Source organism: Anoplolepis gracilipes, chromosome 3 (assembly GCF_047496725.1).
Source record: "Anoplolepis gracilipes chromosome 3, ASM4749672v1, whole genome shotgun sequence".
NCBI lineage: Eukaryota > Metazoa > Arthropoda > Insecta > Hymenoptera > Formicidae > Anoplolepis > Anoplolepis gracilipes.
In genome coordinates, this window is record NC_132972.1 from 4,642,325 (window position 1) to 4,663,282 (window position 20,958).

General features: G+C 28.5%; 1 protein-coding gene across 3 annotated transcripts; it reads right to left on the bottom strand.

Moving 5' to 3' along the window:
• Nucleotides 1–268: 268 nt before the first annotated feature.
• Nucleotides 269–19,573, bottom strand: LOC140663567 (androgen-induced gene 1 protein). 3 transcript variants are annotated; one of them, XM_072887809.1, is made up of 6 exons: nucleotides 19,193–19,573; nucleotides 16,277–16,447; nucleotides 5,108–5,245; nucleotides 4,148–4,365; nucleotides 2,195–2,346; nucleotides 269–1,509 (listed from the first exon to the last, which is right to left on the bottom strand). In XM_072887809.1, the coding sequence occupies exons 2-6, from the start codon at nucleotides 16,433–16,435 to the stop codon at nucleotides 1,463–1,465; spliced, it is 714 nt and encodes a 237-aa protein (XP_072743910.1). In that variant the 5' UTR covers nucleotides 16,436–16,447; nucleotides 19,193–19,573; the 3' UTR covers nucleotides 269–1,462. The 3 variants fall into 3 exon arrangements, with proteins under 3 accessions (XP_072743910.1, XP_072743912.1, XP_072743911.1); XM_072887811.1 differs by lacking the exons at nucleotides 16,277–16,447; nucleotides 19,193–19,573 and adding exons at nucleotides 7,927–8,107; nucleotides 12,973–13,329; XM_072887810.1 differs by lacking the exons at nucleotides 16,277–16,447; nucleotides 19,193–19,573 and adding exons at nucleotides 7,927–8,107; nucleotides 12,930–13,323 and having other exon boundaries at nucleotides 269–2,346.
• Between the last annotated feature and the right edge of the window lie 1,385 nt (nucleotides 19,574–20,958).

Below are 20,958 nucleotides of genomic sequence, written 5' to 3' on the forward strand. Positions count from 1 at the left end.
AATATTGTGTATATTCAAACGTTTATATAATAATGTGTATATCGAACGCTCTATGATAGTAAGATATTCTTTGTTTATACGTATATTTTTTTAACAAGTAACTATAAATAAAATGCATTTTGTATAAGTCTCATTTTATATTATTCTATTATATTATTTAATTTACTATGTACAAATTATGACGCTAATTTGAAAACAGAAAATCTATTTCTCGATATAATTATATAATCTAAAATTAACGTTCACAGGACACATAATAAACACTCTCTTCACAATATTAATTTTAATATTAATAACAATTTTAATATTAATAACAATTAAATATTACTTGTCATTTACTTTTGCAGTCACATTTTTCACAGTTGCGGAAAAGTAGCATTCAGTGGATTATTTTTTGCTAATACGGAAATTTAGAAATCGCATTCTGCTAAATATTTATAAGAAATATTTCTATTGAAACTTGCTAATTATAAGTTGTATTTTCTTTTATATTACTTTTCATATATATTTATAATTCTTATTGATATAAATATATTTACGAATATGAAATATGTGTGTGTGTGTGTGTGTGTGTGGGGGTATGCTGTGTGTGTGTGTGTGTGTGTGTGTGTGTGTGTGTGTGTGTGTGTGTGTGTGTGTGTGTGTGTGTGTGTGTGTGTGTGTGTGTGTGTGTGTGTGTGTGTGTGTGTGTGTGTGTGTGTGTGTGTGTGTGTGTGTGTGTGTGTGTGTGTAAGTGTGTCAACGTGTATGTGTGTATGTACATGTCGCACCTTTTTTAAATTTAGTTTTACTTTCTATTCTTATATTTCCTTAAGTATGTTTCTATCTAAAGCACGCTATTACTGTATATAATACGTAATTCTAAAATTCATATTGCTTTCTTCCAATGTGTCAAAATTATTAAATTACTACTTTAAATATATTTTACTTTTCCGTCTTTTCGAGTAGAACACAAAATTTGGAATAAGGTATTATTATCATTTACATTTTTATTCTTTATTATAAGATATCCAATCACAGAGAACTCTGTGGACAATGCATACGTTTAACAACTAGCACGCGTGAATAATGTTCTGATTTAAATAACACTACATTTTGGCACAAAGAAATTAATATCAAGAAAGACTCATCCACTGAACTTATTTAATAAAATTTCTAAAAAAATATATCGACTCAATATCAGTATTTAGGCCATATATCATTAAATATGTCGCTGAATTAAACCAATAATCATATATGTATATTGTATATACATATTTACGTTAATATATCGAAAAGTTGAATCTCTTCGCTCCATAAATTAATACTAGGTCTCGTCGAGGCACTTTTCTCACTTATAACAAGAAAATGTCTTCGACGATGTTACCTTTGGATGTGACCGGTATATTATGACAGACAGACAGACAGAGATAGAGAGAGATATAGATTTAAGATTCCTCTTGTATCCGTTTCTCAGGCGTTTCTACGTTTTCAAATCCGGTTCCGTGCTCTCCGCTACGTATTTTTTTCCTACACTCGATCACAAATATATCCGGACTTTAGATCGGGCAAGTTTATGTTGCGTTGTACGCGCTATATCGTATACATTATATGCATATATTATACACACAATATTTTCCGTGCACCACATTAACTTTATTTGGTAGAGAAACATAATAATATAATAGATCGCTCGTTCTACGAAAGTACAAAAATAAGTATTGTCGTGGGGACTGGGAAATATTGATATGAGAGATGCGTGTATCGTCTTGATTTGAATGGCTCACGCGAAAAAAAAAAAAAAAAAAAAACATCCCTGTAAGAAATTAGTCTCCCTTGTCCGTGATCACACATAGAAATGCATTGCATCTTGCACATGCGTTCGCTCACTTATACGCATATGTTATTTCCACCGTGCCGGGTTAACGCGTGATCCTCATCCGTTACACCCTAAATAAATGCGCGCTATACGCATGCACATACACAACGCTAAGATTCTAGATAACACATTTAATATTGGTAGAAATAAATATAATATATAACGTGCATGCTGCAACGGAGGTGTAGAAAAAAAAGTTTCATTCTGGTTTATTCACCACCACCGCAGACGGCAGGCAAGAACGCGAATGCGGTTCATCACCCGGTTAGGATTACCCGCTTGGGCGAGGCTACTTGGATTTAGCATAAGATTTTTTATGCTTAGTGTGTTCGTTACCCCAGACGATGTTGTTCAGCGTCTCCCCGGCGATGTATAGAATTATGCAAAACGTTAACAGCACCGCGAAGAACAGAATCTGCAGGGGCTGTGTTAATACATCCATCACGGGATACACCCAGATCCCACTTTTGTAATAAATTACATGTATCCTGAAAGATAACCAAACCCATACAGATTACATGGATATTTAATTTTTCGAGACTTTTAAAAATATTGTATATAATTCTAAAAATTTGATAAATATAACGATGCGACATTCTTTGTGTATAGAATGTCTATATAAATAGAAAGGACAAAACGAAATGTTGTTAAACAAAGAAATACATATTTTTTTAACGAGAAATACAATAATACCGGTCTACTTCCTGAAAAAACATGGAATATTCAAGGATTTCTTTTATATCTAGAAAAATTTTATTGGAATTTTACTAGAATTCAAGAAATTTTTTCGAAAATTCTTTTTTTGATAATTTTACTTTTCACCTTGTAAACAGTTAGCCTTGTATGTAAAACTGGCGTCTTATTTTGTAGAAACTCATTAATTGTTGAGTTTTGGCTTTATTTTTGATAGTTCTAGAGTTCTTAATAAGAGTAAACATATACACACAAATAATTCTATTAAACAAAAAAAATGGCTTGAGACAAACTGATTGTGAGATGTCAAGTTCACTGCATCTTGCTTTGTGTTTTAATTATATAAATTAGATCGCTCGATAGACAAGATATTAGACGTAAATGAAATTCATGTTATATCAGCGTTTCGATATTTAATTTTTTTAGTAAATATTCTAGTAATTTTTACGCATATCTAGAACTTTGTTTATAAAGTATAAGTGATTGCAGAACGACATAAAAAATAACACGAAATCTCATTTAAAGTCGATAGAACATCAAATATGACCAACGTCTCATTTCACACTCATTGTCAGTATTTATAATATGTTTGGTGTCTCTTAATCTAATTTGTTTAATAAATATATTGTAATAATTTTTATGTATAGAACTCTCTCTAGAAAAGTAATTATAGACTGACATAAAATCCCATTAAAGTCGATAGAATTATTGAAATAAAATCAATGTCTCATCTTGATATTTATACATTTGACATTTCGGGTGATCTATTTTAATAAATAATGTAGTTTGTTTAATAAATATTCTAGTAATTTTAATATATAGAACTCTCTCTCTCTCTCTCTCTCTCTCTCTCTCTCTCTCTTTTGAAAGTAATTGCAGAGTAATGAAGAATAACACATCTCATCAATCGATAGAATTATCGAAATATGACCAGCGTGTAATTTGACAATTTAATTTCTTTAATTAATTATTCTAGTCATTTTTACACATACAACTTTTTATATAAATATTGTGAAACTCTCCTAAGCACTAAAGTATGATAAGAAATTAAAAATCGTCGGTAGATAAAGTGAGATAACGTGAACTTGGCGGCTCAGTTTGTCGTTTGTCCCATATAAAATAAATATATACATGTATGTATATTTTTTTGCTTTTTGTAACTTTTAAAGTTAAAGAAATAAAAATTTTAAATAAATGAAAAATTATTTTATGAAAGTTATTCAGGTTTTTTCAGTACATTTATAAATTTAACATTGAAACTTAAGAGACTCTATGTTTTTTTCCTTCGTATGAATCAAAAACATTAGAAAATACATGTAATAAAAAAATCTATTTTAGAAAAAGTTGTATTAAAAAATTTTAAAAATATTCTTTTTACTTGGAATTTTGAACAAAAATATCTGGAAAATCAAGGAATCTTTTTACAAGATTTAAATAGACACCCTATAGATAATACTCTGTATATTTCCTCCAATTTGTTTCCTGATGATTACGTATACAGTTATTAAAGTTAAACGTAAAAAAATGTTATTGCAACATACTTGTTTACGCGTAACACGTTATTAAAGACCGGATATGCAGATCCGTTTCACTTACCATACTAAGTATACGAGCATGAAGCTCACAAGTATTCCGAGGCCACGAGACCGCTTAGGGTATTGTCGTGGTGCGATGATCATTTCGAACACAGTCGTCACCATAATCATCGTGTGCATTAAATGATTCAACCACCATGGAAAATATGGGTCCAATGCTTTCGGTAATACTAATTCACGGTCCACGAACATTAATATCCAGAAGGTCACGCCAACGAACTGCAAGACATGATATAGACACTACGTTTTGTCGAAATATTATTTCGATAAACAATAAACACTCAATAATAAATTGTATTCATATAAAATCAAGCATATATATAGAGTAAATTATCTGTTTATCGTACGAATCTTTAAATGCAAGATAAATGTACATAATTAACTATATTTATATAGAAAAGGGAAGGAAAAATTATTCCATTCCATTTAAAAAATGTTACAAAATTTTAAACATTTTTCCACTCCTACTAAAATAATTAAATTAATGCAATTTTTATTAAAAAAGTATTTTTTTAATTTAAAAAATATCTACAAGTCACAACTTACAATTATGCGTTTTTGTTGAGATATTAGAGCATATGCATATGTTCGTAAGATTATACTTATTTGAAAAGGAAGTATTTTTGGGAAAACTATATTAACACTAGAAATACCGAGCCGTTTTTCTGACCATTTCTATTTTTATCTTTTACATAAAAAATGGGGTAATTAATTTAAAAAATAGAAACGGTCAGAAATGACCGCTCGGTATTTCTAGTGTTAAATAACAAAAGTAATATATTTATATATATCTGAATTACGATCATGATAGATATACTAACAAATAGATTTATTAATAGGTTTTAAAGATGATATTTTTTTTCTTTTTTATTGAAATTATATTATTTTCTGTTTTCGAGTTTTAATGTAAATGCAACATTGTCGAAAAAATTTAAAAAAAAAGATTAACTTTTTTACTTACCATGGCGACGGGGAATCCGAGACATGCATGGAAGTAATCCTTCAACTTTCGTGCGAAAGGTGGTTTCTTGGGGTTTACGGTATTCGTACCGTAGAAATCGTTCAAGAGACATATTAAGAAGAATACGGCTTGTAAAATCTAGAACATAATTGACATTTCAAACTGCTCCAATTAATGAGTCAATAAATATTTTTAATAATATTTTTAACGATCCCTGCACACAGTATGGCTAGGGTCGTGTATAAAAATATCATTTGAAGCTAATTATGTGGTCCAATTAATATTATCAGGGGGCGACTATATAGCGATACTGTCGTCATTAAGATCGATTTGTATGCGTTAATAAACCAAGCTAAAAATTAGCAAGTAATTGGGCACACACAAGAGTTAAACAAATGTCTGAAAGAGTTGAACATGTGCGAACAATTTTCATTTTTATTTTTTTCTGATTTGAAAAGATCGTACTTGAAATAAGCAGAATATATATAAATGAATGACGAAAATTATTTGCTCAGTCTCAAGAATATGTAAACTGTTAAACGTATATTTTACTTTCTTTTCACTTTATCACTTAGTATATAATTTGCATAATTTAACATGAACATATTTGTCATTCAATGAATTATTTAAATAAATATATTTCACACATACTATAATTAACTGATGTTTTATTATACGTATTGTTAATATGAACGTATTGTACATGATTGTTTTTACATTTCTCTTCGCTTTAGATAATTTATATTTTTTTAATTTTTAATATATGTTTATAATAGATATTAATTCTTTTATATATTAACTATCTTGCAAATATCATATCAGTGATAATAGGATATAAAAACCACGAGCTTTATTATTTCATCGTGGACGAGTTTTTTCCAAGCGTTTAGACATCTGGCATTGATATCTCGAATTGATTATTGATCTGAAGACTTATTTTACGCTGTCTGTTCAAATCTATCACGTGTCAGTCACACAAATACATGATGTACGTCGCATGCAGTTCCATCAAGTGAGGCTTTAACTCGTTGACAGCACAAGAGGAAGCGACCTCATTATCTGCGCTGTCCTTGATAGCAATTAAACTACTTGTCTTAATTACAATTTAATGAAATTGAAGTTCTTTGAAAGTAAAAAGCAAAAACGTTTTTTTTTTAATTATTTTAATGTCTTATTTGAATGAAATGAAATTTTATTGCATATTTATTATAGTAATTGCAAACTGAGCATATAAGACTCATTAATCTAAAAATCTTAGATTCGACGATGCGGAAATTGCTTTTCTCATTTTGTTAAGTGAAAAGATTAATTGGAGTTAAAGCGCATTTGAGCGTAATTATCGATCGATTGACGTTGCACATAAGCAGTCTTGTGTGACGCGTGGCTCTTGTTGACTGCAAAATATCAAGTGGTGCTTAAACAATTGAATTTTGCTCTTTACGAGCGGGACGATAGCGGCAATTTAAGCGTGAAATGGTCGAGAGTACGTTATCTCGCGCGGCGACAAAATGCTTGAACGTAATGTCTCGTCGAATGTAGAGCCACGCTTTTGGCTCAACAAAACAAATTGAGTGGAACAATAGCTGCTCATTTACTTTCCCAACAATATATTTTTAAAATTTTCGAAATGTGTTATATTGATTAAAAAATGTATAACTCTAATCTATTTGTATTAAGTATACGTTTATTCATTTATTCAAATCTAATAATCTCTAAAAATTTCGATTTCAATTATAATTATTTTTTAATATTTTTTCTTCTAGACTGCACAGAAACTTTTTTAAAATGCAACAAGTGAGATTTGCACGCTTTTTTCTAAGAATAACGGGATAAAATTTTTTGTTAAGAAAAAATTATAGAATAATAGACTTATATTTTGAAATAGAAACTCTTCTATAATTGCCGATTTCACTAATAATCATAGATGAGTATATCCGTTTTCTTCGTTGTTCGACTTGAAGAATATTATATCACCGTTATTTGTGATTTTTATGATCATATCAACTATACTAGATGGATGTCTGTTTTCACTATTGCATAACATGGCAATAAGGATACATTGCACGTGGTTACTGGATATATGATCGCGGAGAATCAGTTCTTGAGAGGAATAGTAGAGTTTCTTATAATCGTATGTTTTCGCATGACAGATGCAGAAAGTAATCTTTTTTTTTTTTGAAAAAATATGACAAATGAACCAAAAATTTAATTTAAGACAAAAAAAGAAAATGATAAATAATGATCAAGTTGTCGCTGAAATCTGTATATATATATAATATTTTCTAGAATTATAATACGTTATTTTTATATTAAATGTATTATGTAAGATATATAAAATAAATAACTATAAATAAATATAAATATACACGATCTGGAGTAAAATAAAATTTAAAAACTAAACGATGAAAGAATAAAATCTCGTTGCAATGAAATCTCGTTACAACAAACTTGATCAGATTTTAAATTAAATTCGGATTATTGCGTCGAGATCTCGTTACATATATCGATACATATATCGCGATTGAATCCTATCAACAATCCTAATAACAATTTCATGAAAATTCCATTACAGGGAACATCTCTTTCTCTGGGCAATCGTCACAACGAAATTTCATTGTCTGTAGCAACGAAAAGATCGATGCAAGAAATAAATGCAAAAACACATTTATATCCGCGTGTATGGATGTGTGTATGTGTGTATTTTTGCATATATATATATATATATATATATATATATATATATCGACACCAAAAGGTAACTTCATCAATCAAAACGGCACACTCATTGTCAACTTGTAACTTGTAACATCGATACTAACCGCATCCCAGAACGTTAGAAACTTGAACTTCCCACCGAAGGCGCCGTGCACCCTTGTAACATTGTACGGCACAATCGTATACGTGTAATCGTAAAAAACCGCGAAAGCGAACTGCAGGAAAGTAACCGCATGGAATCCGATTGCTAGGCCCTCTCGCATCTCACGGCTGTTCGCGAGTAGTCTGAAACGTGTAATTATGGCTCTTTGGACGGTAGTCGACGATATCATTAATCGTCAAGCAAGAGGAGGAAGCAGATAGAAATGTCAGCGCGTACATATATTTTTTTTTGTGAAATCATTCCATTTCATAATAATGTTAGACTCATTGGGATTAAAACTTTCATATCCATATAATAAGCTGTAAAGAATCTTTCACGTCTGATAGCAATAAGGAAAGATCGATATAATACGCATATTCGATAATAATTAAAAGATAGATTTATATGTAAATATATGATGTAATAAAGAGACATATATTTGTAAATGCAAAGTGAATTTATCACGTATATTAATAATATTTTTTATCACACACTTTTACTAATATAAACTTACGAACACTTTTGAAAATTTTTTATAACTTATGGTGTTATTTTTATTTAATATTAACTACAACTTGTTATAGAATTAAAATACTTGACAGTTGCACTATCATGTTTAATAATTTCAATACAACTTTTTTGCATGGTAAAGCTGCACTTTATGATATCATTCAGTGAATGTCTGTTTAATAGAGGAAACTAGGTTAGTAAGTTTGTAGACGAATGCTTCGTTATATAATCAGAACAAGATAAATAAACTGTAACAACTTAACTTTTTATGTTTTATGTAAATACTAAACACGTTTATAATATTACGCAGAGTGTTAAAGATAATCATCTTGTTATTGGTTTTAAATTGAACAAAAATACAAATGTACCATTATTTTTAAATAATCAGATTTTTGAAATAATATGTTGAATAAACGTCTGTCTAGACGTAGACTGTATTTGCAAATTTTTGCTCTCTCAACCGCATTTTACATTACTGTGACCAAAATGTCAGCCATAATATTGCAGCAATTCCTTGACGTATATTTAAGTCCTCCAGAGAGTTGTTTTATTTTAACACATCTCCTTGTGTTTTAGAAAATTAATATAAATCAAGAAATTGCTGTAATAATGAAAAATGCAGTTGAGAAAGTAACAATTTGGACAATTATATATTAAACATAGTATTTCGAATCTGATTATGTAAAAATTTAAAATCGGAATAAATAACCATCGTAGGTAATGAGTTAATCATATGTTCGTAAGTATATGTTAGCTGTATGTTCAATATGCGATCTTGCTTTGTATTCTCTTTTACTTTCTGAAATATCCACGTACAAATCAGAAATTGAAAAAAAAATTTAATAAAGGAAGGAAATTTTAATTAGTTTTTATATTCTACTTCTCACATTTATTGCACAATCCTTTCTTGCTTGTACTAGTTTTAATTTCAGAATTTTTATACTTTTTGTAAAAGTTATCTAAGTCGGTATCGAGGTCGATGGACGCGATTTGTCATTTAATTCAATTATCGTAGAAACTTTTTACAATGATCGAAAGCGAATGTTAAGCTTATAAAAGTGATGAATATGTAAAGGAAAGATAATTCGGAGAGATGGAAGGAAAGTTTCAGTTGATAATTTCCCAACACGTGCGTACATTATGCAAGTGAATGTATATAGCCGTGTTACATAATTTATACGTAACTAAATACCTGGCTCTAAAAAAAGACTCAACATGCATAAACAGATTTTAATTTGTTTTCCATTCGGTGATTCAGAACGGAATTGTTTTTCTTTACATTTATTACTATTCTATACATGTTATGTATGTATACAATTTATGGCATAACTAAACAAGTTAAATTGCGACCTTTCTTTCACGGTTACAAAAAAGAGTGAATCATCAAAAAAAAGATGATAGAGAGAATATTGTAACCATCTGTGATTTAAATAAGAGTCGATTTATACCGCAGATAATATGATTCGATTTGGAGGGATTAAGTAAAGGTGAAATTTGGAATATATCAATTAATTCAGAAAGCTAACAACTGCGGCTTTCGTTTGTAATGTATCAAACGCGATTTCTCCCTTTCTCCCTTTCTCATTTAATTTTCTCATTTATTTCGCATAATTTACATAATTGAATGATATCCACAGTGAATTTCTTTTTCCCAATCTGATTTTTGCACGTGTTTCAATAGACAATTTCGTTTAAGTAAGATTTTAAACTAGACAAAAATATCAATATTGAAATTATTATATTACATTTATATTACATAAATAAATAATTGGTATTCTTTTGTATGAACCTTTCTTTTTTATAAGAAAACATATTTTTTTTTCATTTGATTTCTATCTTATATTCTTTTTCATGGAGAAAAGATAAGTGAAAAGTTTTGCGTTTATTTTTGATACACGAAGAAGCGGGAATAAAACATTGTATCACGTGGAAATTAAAATGTAAAACAATACCTTGGACGAAAACCAAGAAGCATTCGCATTTTATCTTTTGCTTAAATGTTGCTATTAATCATATTACGCAATGTAAAAGCACTTTGAGCAAGCGCAAAGTATATTACGAGAGACGAGCATTAACCTTAATTCCGCGAAACTTTTTGACGGATCGTAATTATATTAAAAAAAAAAAAGGATATATTTATGTAATATTTAACAATCAAATAAGTTTATACATGAAAACAGTGTATGATTATTGGAAATATATCAAAAATTAAAAGCGAGAGAAAAAAGGAGAGTATAATTTAAAGGAAATGTATAACAGGTATTAAAATTTAAATGTCAGTATATCAAATTATAAAGATAAAAAAAGAAAAATAGCTCGAAATCCTGTGAAACTCGTCCAAATTAAATTCTTGCGCATATTAACTGAAATCTCATTTACAAGCAGTTTTACGCAGTACGCAAAGTCTTTGATAAATTCAACTCACACTAATCTAATATTCGCCATATATTTTTACTGGGTCATCGGGGCTCACCTATTTGTAGTTTTTCTTTTAACCGTGCTGCCGAAGCATGAAGTTAATAGAGCATTTCCCTTTCACAAATTTAACATGGAATGTGGAGCACTTAAAAGAAATATTAGGTGACCCGTTGCTAGCTATTAAGTTACATAATTCACTTTGCGCGATAGAGCGATTTTTTAGTTCACGGATCGCGAATCTGGAGCAATACGATTACCCTCTCGAGAACGGCATTTACTCTGTGATCGTCGATACATTGTTATCCGATACTTGTTTTATTTCTGTTATACCTTTGTGGATGCGCGTGCTGTCGATCAAAAGTTGTCAACTTGTGGTGTTGTTGTCTATCAGAGAGTCGTATATCAGTATACAAAGCATGTTGCAAATAATTGCGAATAAATTGTAGGAACAGCAGAACAACATAAAAGAGTACAAAAAAATATTTTAAATAAACGGAAAAAATTCTCATCCATGTGATAAGAAAGAAATATTACGATTATATAAGTAAAATACAAATAATAGTGAAGAAATAATTAAATAGTTAATTACATTTACAAAAATAATATAACAAGTATGAAAAATATAAATGTACGAATGTCATTTTTAACCATTGCATTATTTTTTATTTTTAATCTACATTTGCATAAAAGTATGTTAATGAGAAGATTAGTGTTTCGCGTTACATATGCAAAGAATACTATTTAAGTCATTTAGTCATTTATCTCTTTCCATAAAGACGAAAAAATGTAAACTATTACATTTTTATTTTTTATTATTACGATAACATTGAACTCTATCCCTGCAGACGTCAACAACACGAATTTGAAAAATTAATCGTCGAAAGATAATTTGCAAACGTTGCGAACATTGACTGCGATTTTTTATTCTTTCAGATATATAATAACCATTATATAACTATTAAAAATCATATATATTTTTTATTCTTTTTTTCGTTTTAATTAACTAAAAAAATATATCTTTATTTTTATTTAATTTCTTTTTCTAGCATAAGAACTAAAGATTTATGAAATTCACGTCAAATACATTTTGACGATATATACGATAATTTATTATTTTCGATATATCCCTCCATGATGTAATGAATGTGATGTTGAATTTTCTTCCTCTTTTTCTACATATAATCACTTGAGTAATACATTACATTTCTTACAAACGATTAAATAAATTGCTTCCATAACTGCTTTCTTTGAAATAATATATTGCAACGAAATTAAATGCTGGAATATGAAATAAGAAAGAAATCGCTACGTAAAGTAATTTTACAATTGAATCGCATTTTATATAATGAAATAAAACACAGTAGAAAGAGGAACGGAACTTTCAAACGTTTTTCCCTTCCGTTCTTCCCGCCGGTGAAGATTACGAACTCAGGTAAACTTTATACGAGATAAATATCCGTCGTATTTTGTCCGGCTCACCTGTTCCGAGGGATAAAAAGGAGTTTCGCGCGCTACACGTCACGTGTCATACTACGTCCGACTACGTCGCATCGTAGTGCGAGCGGCGAGCGGCCGAAAGTCCCGGCTCCCGGCGACACCCGCCCACGCGCTGCTACGACTTCGCGACACCACGCCGGAGTGTTGGGTGCTTGAGAATCGAGCGGGTGAATTCGGACGCGGCGTGTCCGCGAATACATAACCTCCACCTCATCATCATCATCCTCTCGACCGGAAGTCGCAACGTGGCTCAATTTCCCATATACCGTCAAGTACGAAAAAAATTGTTCCTCGTCGTGCCGCGAATGAGAAAGAACGTGGAGATTATTCTTGCGCGTAGACGATGCACTGCCGGAATCTGAAACTGAATTCATCACGCGAGTATTGTTGTACAACACTTTGCCTGTCGTGTACGCGTGAAGGAAAAACGACCGAATTTTCTGCATTTATCGTCGTCCATCGACATAACCGCGAGAAAGAGAAAGAAAGAAAGAGAGAGAGAGAGAGAGAGAAAGAGAGCCCTATTTTTAATCGGCTTACGGCCGTCTCGACGACCTCGGGATGCCGATCGATCTACCCTTACTTGGTGCGGAAAACGCGCGCTTCGATTCTTAAAGCGGCCGATACGTAGCTGTCTTTCTATTTTTTTTTTTTTCCTTTTCGGAGCGTAAGATTCTGTCAGGTTTCACGTGGTCGCACAAAAACACTCCTTGAAGCACTCGTGTCGGCGGTTCGCGACTTACTGACGGATAATGGAGTAAAACGGCGGGAGAGAGAAGGGAGAAAAGACCGCAGCATGCGTGCGTTTGGCACTAGTTCATGCGACCGCGTTCAGGAGAAAATGATGGAAGGGAGAACATCCCCAGTGATGGACTCAGTTGTCTCTAGTACCCTACACCGGTCGCCTTTTACGGGGCTGGAGTCTATCTTAAGCACTACTTGTGCTCCAAGTAAACTCAATTAAAAATAGCGCAGCTTTTTATCGAAAGAGATATTAATGTCATAAATTGAAATAAAAAGCAGCCCAATTATATAGGCTCTATGTCGATCAAATATTGATTTTGTCCGTCTCCACTGTTATTTACAGACCTTAAGCGGATGTCTCCTTCGAATGCAGGCGTGTCTTTTCAATCTACAATTACAATTTATTGGAATTTTACAATTTTTTCCCTTTTTCAAAATGGTTATTATATTTTTTCTGTCTCTCTTTTAAATATGAAAAATAAAATGTGAAAAATTTACTCGTCGCAAAATCTAATATTTGTATATTCTGTTATTCTGAGAGACTTAGAAGGGGAGAAACAGAAAGAGAAAGAGAGAGATATTAATTTATCATTCTGGGCAAAGTCTACATCTCGACTTTCCATAGAGTCTTGAAATTGCACAAAATTACTAACATAATCATGAAGAATATGTCCATCTATCACTAATAATAAATTTGAGATACTCACAATGCAATCTCGTCGACTTAATGTCAAATCATAATTTCAGCGATATTTTAGCACTAATGTGCTAATGTGTTTTAAGAACTAAGAAAAATTATTTTTTTTTCATCAATAATAGCTAATTCTAATTTATTACAACTAAACTACATATTGTCAACATCGTATCATGTTTACACTAATTTATCAATATTGCTTAGATAAGTTTAATTTATAATTTATTTAAATATATAAATCTGTCATTTGAAGACATGTGATGATGATTTGTGATTCGTTGGTTAAGTGATAACAAGTAATTCAATATGCGCAGCGTGTTTACAAAAAAATGTATCCGTTTATCAATTATTTATTAAAAATTGAAAAATAACAGAATATTCCGTATACATCTACATACTACGTGTTAAATGTTTCGTGACGTCAAGGACGTGTCATACGTTCTTGTGGCTATAGCATGCTCATCTTGTTGTTGTCATTCGGGAAGTTCAAGTAAGAGACACAACGTACGTATTATTATCTCTTGAGACACGATCTCAAGAAGTACTAGCAAAAAATATTCTAATTTATTCTTTAAATAATTATTACAATATTTGTTATTAATTTCCAATAATTATCACGTATTAACCAGCTATTAATTCGATTCGCGCAGTATCACAAGATATAATTGTCAAGGTTACTCTCCAATTTCTCGATCATTAATAAAGCATCGCGTATGAAAAATGCATTGATTTTTGACCAGATTGAATAACCGGTCTGATGATGTATTTTATGTCATTTATATAATCATCTCTTTTATTTCACTTGTTAACTGGTTAGTAAATATTGTGTTTATACAGGATAATTTAGATCACCGTGCCAAATGTTTTTCTCAAAAATGGAACGTTACAAAAATTTACAAAAAAAAATTTCAGTGAAAAGCATCAAAAGTATTTATTGATGATTTCAGTTTTCGAGATAAATCAGAAGCTATCAACTGGAATCAACTTTGAAATTTCAACGTGGGTCGAGCGGGTAATCGTTAAATAAAAGTTTGAAAAAGAAACAATTTTCAATAAAGCATAATTTAATTATCCATTATAGATTTCGAATCTAAAAAAATGTCTATAATTATTTTTTTATGTCTATAAATGTAATATAAATAAAATATATTTTTTATTTTACAATATTGTATATTACAATTCTGTCGTTGTACATCATATCGGTCAAAAGTAAATTATTTTTTGTAATCTCCAGGCAATAGATTTCTAAAAATTGTTACAAGCTTTATATACATTCTTCATATACATTCCCATATACTCGTCTGCGCGTGTACGTATGTCACGAGCAGAACTCGAAGATGATCGATTCAAGAATTAATTAAACAACATTTGGTAGAATTGATATGGGAGCCTATTCAGAATCGTTTGAACTCAATTTCCATTGCAAACCCTAATCGATCAATTTGAGTAGAAATTGACCTCTAACCTTGCTAGATAAAACTCTTGTATATTTTTACAGATAAGATTTTCGCAACTCGGGGAAAAAAATGCTCTTCAACCAAATTTAAAATAAGTTTTTGAAATTAAGTGATCTATTTCAAGAAGTTTAAGGAAATATGTCTTAATACATTTAGTTCTAATTAAAAATTATCAATTTACATATGTAATACTTTATAATATTGAATATTTAATTTATGTATACATATATAGCAAAATCATATATTTAATATATTTTTTTTATAAAATATATTAAATATATGATTTTGCTATATATGTATACATAAATTAAATATTCAATATTATAAAGTATTACATATGTAAATTGATAATTTTTAATTAGAACTAAATGTATTAAGACATATTTCCTTAAACTTCTTGAAATAGATCACTTAATTTCAAAAACTTATTTTAAATTTGGTTGAAGAGCATTTTTTATTTATATATTTAAATATATAAATATATAATATATATTTAAAAAACAGTTAAATATTGAATAAGATATAATTTGTTAAAAAAACATTGAAAATAAAAACTAAGACTGCTGCGTGTGAACGATTACTGCAACGTGAATATTATTTATAAACTATCTATTGTTATTGCAAATCTTTTTGCTCTTCTTTGTTTTAAATTACGAATATTAAATACAAGAATAATTGCAAATATTATATGTATATGTTCTGATAGATTTTTGAATGATGACATTTATTTTTTTATTATTATGTTCAAAATTATATAAGATACATAGACATAATTATTATAACAGAAGGACGGAAAATATAATAATACTTCTATATGTTAATACTTCTCTAGAATTCTTTTAATATATTAGTACTTCTCTAGAATTATTTCAATATATTAGTACTTCTCTAGAATTATGTTTCTTTATATTTTATATTTTATACATATTTTTTTATTCATAAGAGAGGAAGAGAGTTAACCTTTTACAATTAAAAAAAGATGTATGACTTACCACATCCCATATCGTTAAGTACTTTAATTGACCAGGGTCGAATTTTTCGAATTTTTGTTTGACCATAGGAAAGTGTAATATGTTTAAGGCATAGTATAGAGTGAAACTATAAATCACTAGACTGACCCAGTGGACCAGGGTATTTAAAACGTGCGTCATCTTGATAAAAATCTGTCAAATTCAATAATTACACAGAATTAGTAGAATATAGTAGTAATAGCGATGATGTTATCATTACAATGTATACATATCGGTAGCGTGTATTAACAAAGAGCTATCTACCCGGGAAGAAAAAGTTCATATAAAATTGGCCATATATGGATTTTGTCAATATCTGAGCATATCTTGCAAAATATAGTTATATATGATAATATGATAATTAAATAAAATCATATATGATATTATATGATTTTATTTAATTATCATATAATATCATATATGACTATAGCCCGGGTATGCTATGTATATATAATTAAAAACAAAGATACAATGTTTCTCAGATTAATTTCGATAACAATAGTATATCAATATCGTCGCGTGCGCCGTATGTCTTTACTCTTGAAAAGTTTAGCTAAATCTCATATTAAAATGTTTAATTTTTAATTATATATATATATATATATATCACATGACTATACATACGGTAAATTATCTGTACATAACTGAAAGCTTCATAATATTATTATATATATTATTTTACAACATATATACATCGACATAATAAGATGATATAAACAAAAATAATTTTCTGTTATATTGTTTATGAAAAAAGATGTTTACGAAAAGAATAAAAACTAATCATTTAAATAATATATTTTTCCGAGTCATGCAATTAAATGTAACTTTATGTTTGATTAATCTTTAATACTCATAATTGATCATCATATTTTATACGCGGTTCACGTTGACTTCAGCATAGGCTCAGCGTGGATATAGCTTAGAATGCAAATTTTTCAACGCTTACGATGTCATGTTGAAATATATCATATATGTATAATATTCATATATAGTTAATACGTAGGTTGTAAATTAATATCAATAAAAATCAGATAAAATAAATTATGTTAATTTATTTTTGTCAAAATTATGTATATTTATACAAGAGGTTTATTTATTATTATGACATTATAATAATAATTTATTAGCTAATAGATATCTATATTTTTAATAGATTGGAATTCAAGTTTGACGTATTTTTTATTTGGTATATATTTAAGACTTCTGTATCTTGGCCACATTGTGTATAAAGTAATTAAATTAATTAGACTGTACGAATATGTTTTGTATGATTAAAGGATTACCGTAAAATATGTATTTTTTTAATGAATAGTTATAGAAATAGTCTTTATTCTCGCAATATTAAATTTTAATGCAAAATTTATTCATTTAAATATGAGATTAATATTTAAATTTTTTACGTAATTAAGCATTGAAAAAAATTTGGATTGAAGCAATAATTGATTATAAATGAAGATGTTTTAATAATAAAAATATTTACGCACTTGCACGAATAAATCATTATATTTAAATGCAGAAACTGATCTCATGTGTATAATTCTGTGTTTATAACTTGTTCGCACTAACAAAATATTATTGTGTTCGTGTAATCTATTCGCAAGGAGAAAGAAAAATAACTTTTGCTACTTTAATTCTACTTAATACACTATATAGATATTAGATTTTAAAAATAATTTTAACTTTAAATTTTTATTTATATGTGTTGTAAAATAAATTATTTTTATTATTTATATACATTCGGGAATAATTAATTATAAAAAATATCTTCAACTTAAAATTTAATATAAAAATATTACATTAATGTTATCTCAAAATTAGAAATTATAAAAAGTAGGCAAAATTATTATATTTTTAATTATATAACACTTTATGGTACGTTTTTCATGCAAAATGATGATCGAATTCTTCTTCTTAAAGTAATTAATGTAACTTGCACAATATCTTTTTACACTTTCTATTATTATCTGCCTAGGTAATTTCTTCAACAATTTTTTTTTCATCATACATTTTTTTCATGATAAAATTAATATTTAATATATCTGCTACATTGAGAGACATTTTTTCAGATAATTCTATATTAAACACAACATATTTAAACGTTAGGAAAAAACAATTTATATACAATTTTTTCCACAATTTACGGCGTATAGCGAAGATATAATTTGCAAACTTTGATGAGTCATGACACGTAAATAACACGCACTTGTCGCAAGGATTCTGTATTATTTTCATAACGTTTTATGATAATAGGAAAATAACATGCTCTCTGGAGTATAATTATAATTAGATATCAGCGAAATATGATTCGTCGTTTATTATTCTTATTATGATTTATTATTTATTTTATAAGAAAATATATGCTAAAAGCAAATATGCTAATAACAACATTCCTTTTATAAAAAAATATGCTAATAACAAATCACTTTATTTCTACTGTATCTCTTATCGCAAAATTTTATATAAATATAATAAATATAATATTAATTATATAAAGTTATCTTAAAATTTATGTTTGTTAGAACTAAAAGTTATCTTAAAAGTTATGTTTGTTAAAAACTAAAATACTTTTTATATTATTTTTCATCTATATTTTCTCATGTTATAGTTCCAGCCTGTCCGATAGATCAAGCAATATGATAAAATTATAGCAATATATTGAATAGAATAATCAATGTCTTTATAATCTTTGATATTAAAAATTTTATATCAAAAAGATTATTATATAGATATATATTATATATATGAAAAAGAATACAAATATATACACAAATATATGTATGCACAAATATATAAATATAATTATACATAAATATATAAATATAATTTTGTATTGAAATGAGAAAATAAAAATGAAAACCTTTATTGGTTTGTTGTTAAACATAATCTAATTTATAATACCTTCGTTACTTTGCCGTTGATGATTATTGTCAAATCACGTAATGACCGGGAGGAACGTCATCAACATCCGTCCTGATCACAATCCAACACCGACTGTTCGTATTCAACTGATATACTGGCACATATTAAAAATTCGATACTGTAGACTCGACGTGGCAAAATATGTATCTATATATATACATATATTTATCAAGATGACCTCGCATATTAACGTAATGTCTGAACGTGATTTATTTATATGAATTGAGACATGGGTCGCGCGAGATATGTCGATTACAACGTCTCACGATGAGCACGATGGTTTTATCGGCACAGCAATGATGATGACGATGACGTCGCGATTGACAATACGCGAGTGTGTGGTCGTTGCAACTATAGCGCCTACCATTGCCATACTAACGAACGTGTATCAAGGCTAACGAGAATCATCTTGTTTCTATTGTACGTTTTAAGGTGGAAGAAGCACAGCGTGCATTGATGAGAGAACTCGAAAGGCGAGCTCAAGTGTGTACTAGAAACTTTCGAAAAGAGCTGTCAATGTTACTGGGCTACTGGGAAGGAAATGTGTGTTAAGAATGATTTATAGATATATGATATATAGAATACTATCAATTTTGAACAATTTTTAAGTTTCTGTAAAAATAAAAATAAACAATTAGAGAAAAGGAAAAGAAAAAAAATAAAGAACTTTGAAAATTTAGCTGATTTGAGAATACATTGTATGAAATAATAAAAGTAAAATAAAAAAGTATAATTTAATATTGTAAAATATAATCTGAATATTTTTGCAAATCAATATTTTTTTTTTTTCAAAAACAACTTAGACTGCAGTCATAACAACTGTAGCGATATGATGTAATAAAATTATGTATTTTTAAAATCTCTGACATATGATATAAAGGGTCAGGATTATCATAGATTATATGATTTTCGTTGCTTTTGCTCCCGGATACAACAGATAATTTTTTTATCAAAAAGCATTCGCATAAACTCTGTGTGTGTGTGTGTGTGTGTGTGTGTGTGTGTGTGTGTGTGTGAAATTTTTTTAATGCATAAAAACTAGCATAATATATACATATAAAATAATTTTTTTGTGTATCATAGCATAATATTATATATATATACATACAAAAATAATTTTTTTGTGTATGACAGACATAATTATTTATCTTTTTCTATAAAGATTATATATATTGTAATGCAAATTATTTATTACGTTACAAATGTATTTTATATTCATTGTCAAACATATATATTGTTACATATTGCTATATGTATATAAAATTATATATATATATATATATATATATATATATAAATTAATTATAGAATAGGTACAACAAAATATTTCGTTTTTTGATCAACAAAAAGGCTTTACTAAATATGTTAAAGGTTTTTAAATATATTTTTAAGAGCATATATAGCTAAATAAATTGAAAAAAAATATATTATTTATATCTCTTTTCGATGTGATTGATATGTGAGATAGTTAGACGATTTCAAAGAATCTTAAATATAGATATAAAATATTAATGGCCTACAAAATATCAAATAGAAATAATATAAATATATGCCATAATTTTTTTACTTAAAATTTAAATTTTTAGCAACTTTCTTATATGTTTCTATCACTCTATTATTTTCTGAAATAATTAATAATTAATATTTTATAAATACGAATACATGTACAAGTCCTTTTTCAATTTTTTCTTGATTAAATCGAACATTTCTTTGATTAAATCAAACATTTCTTTGATTAAATCAAA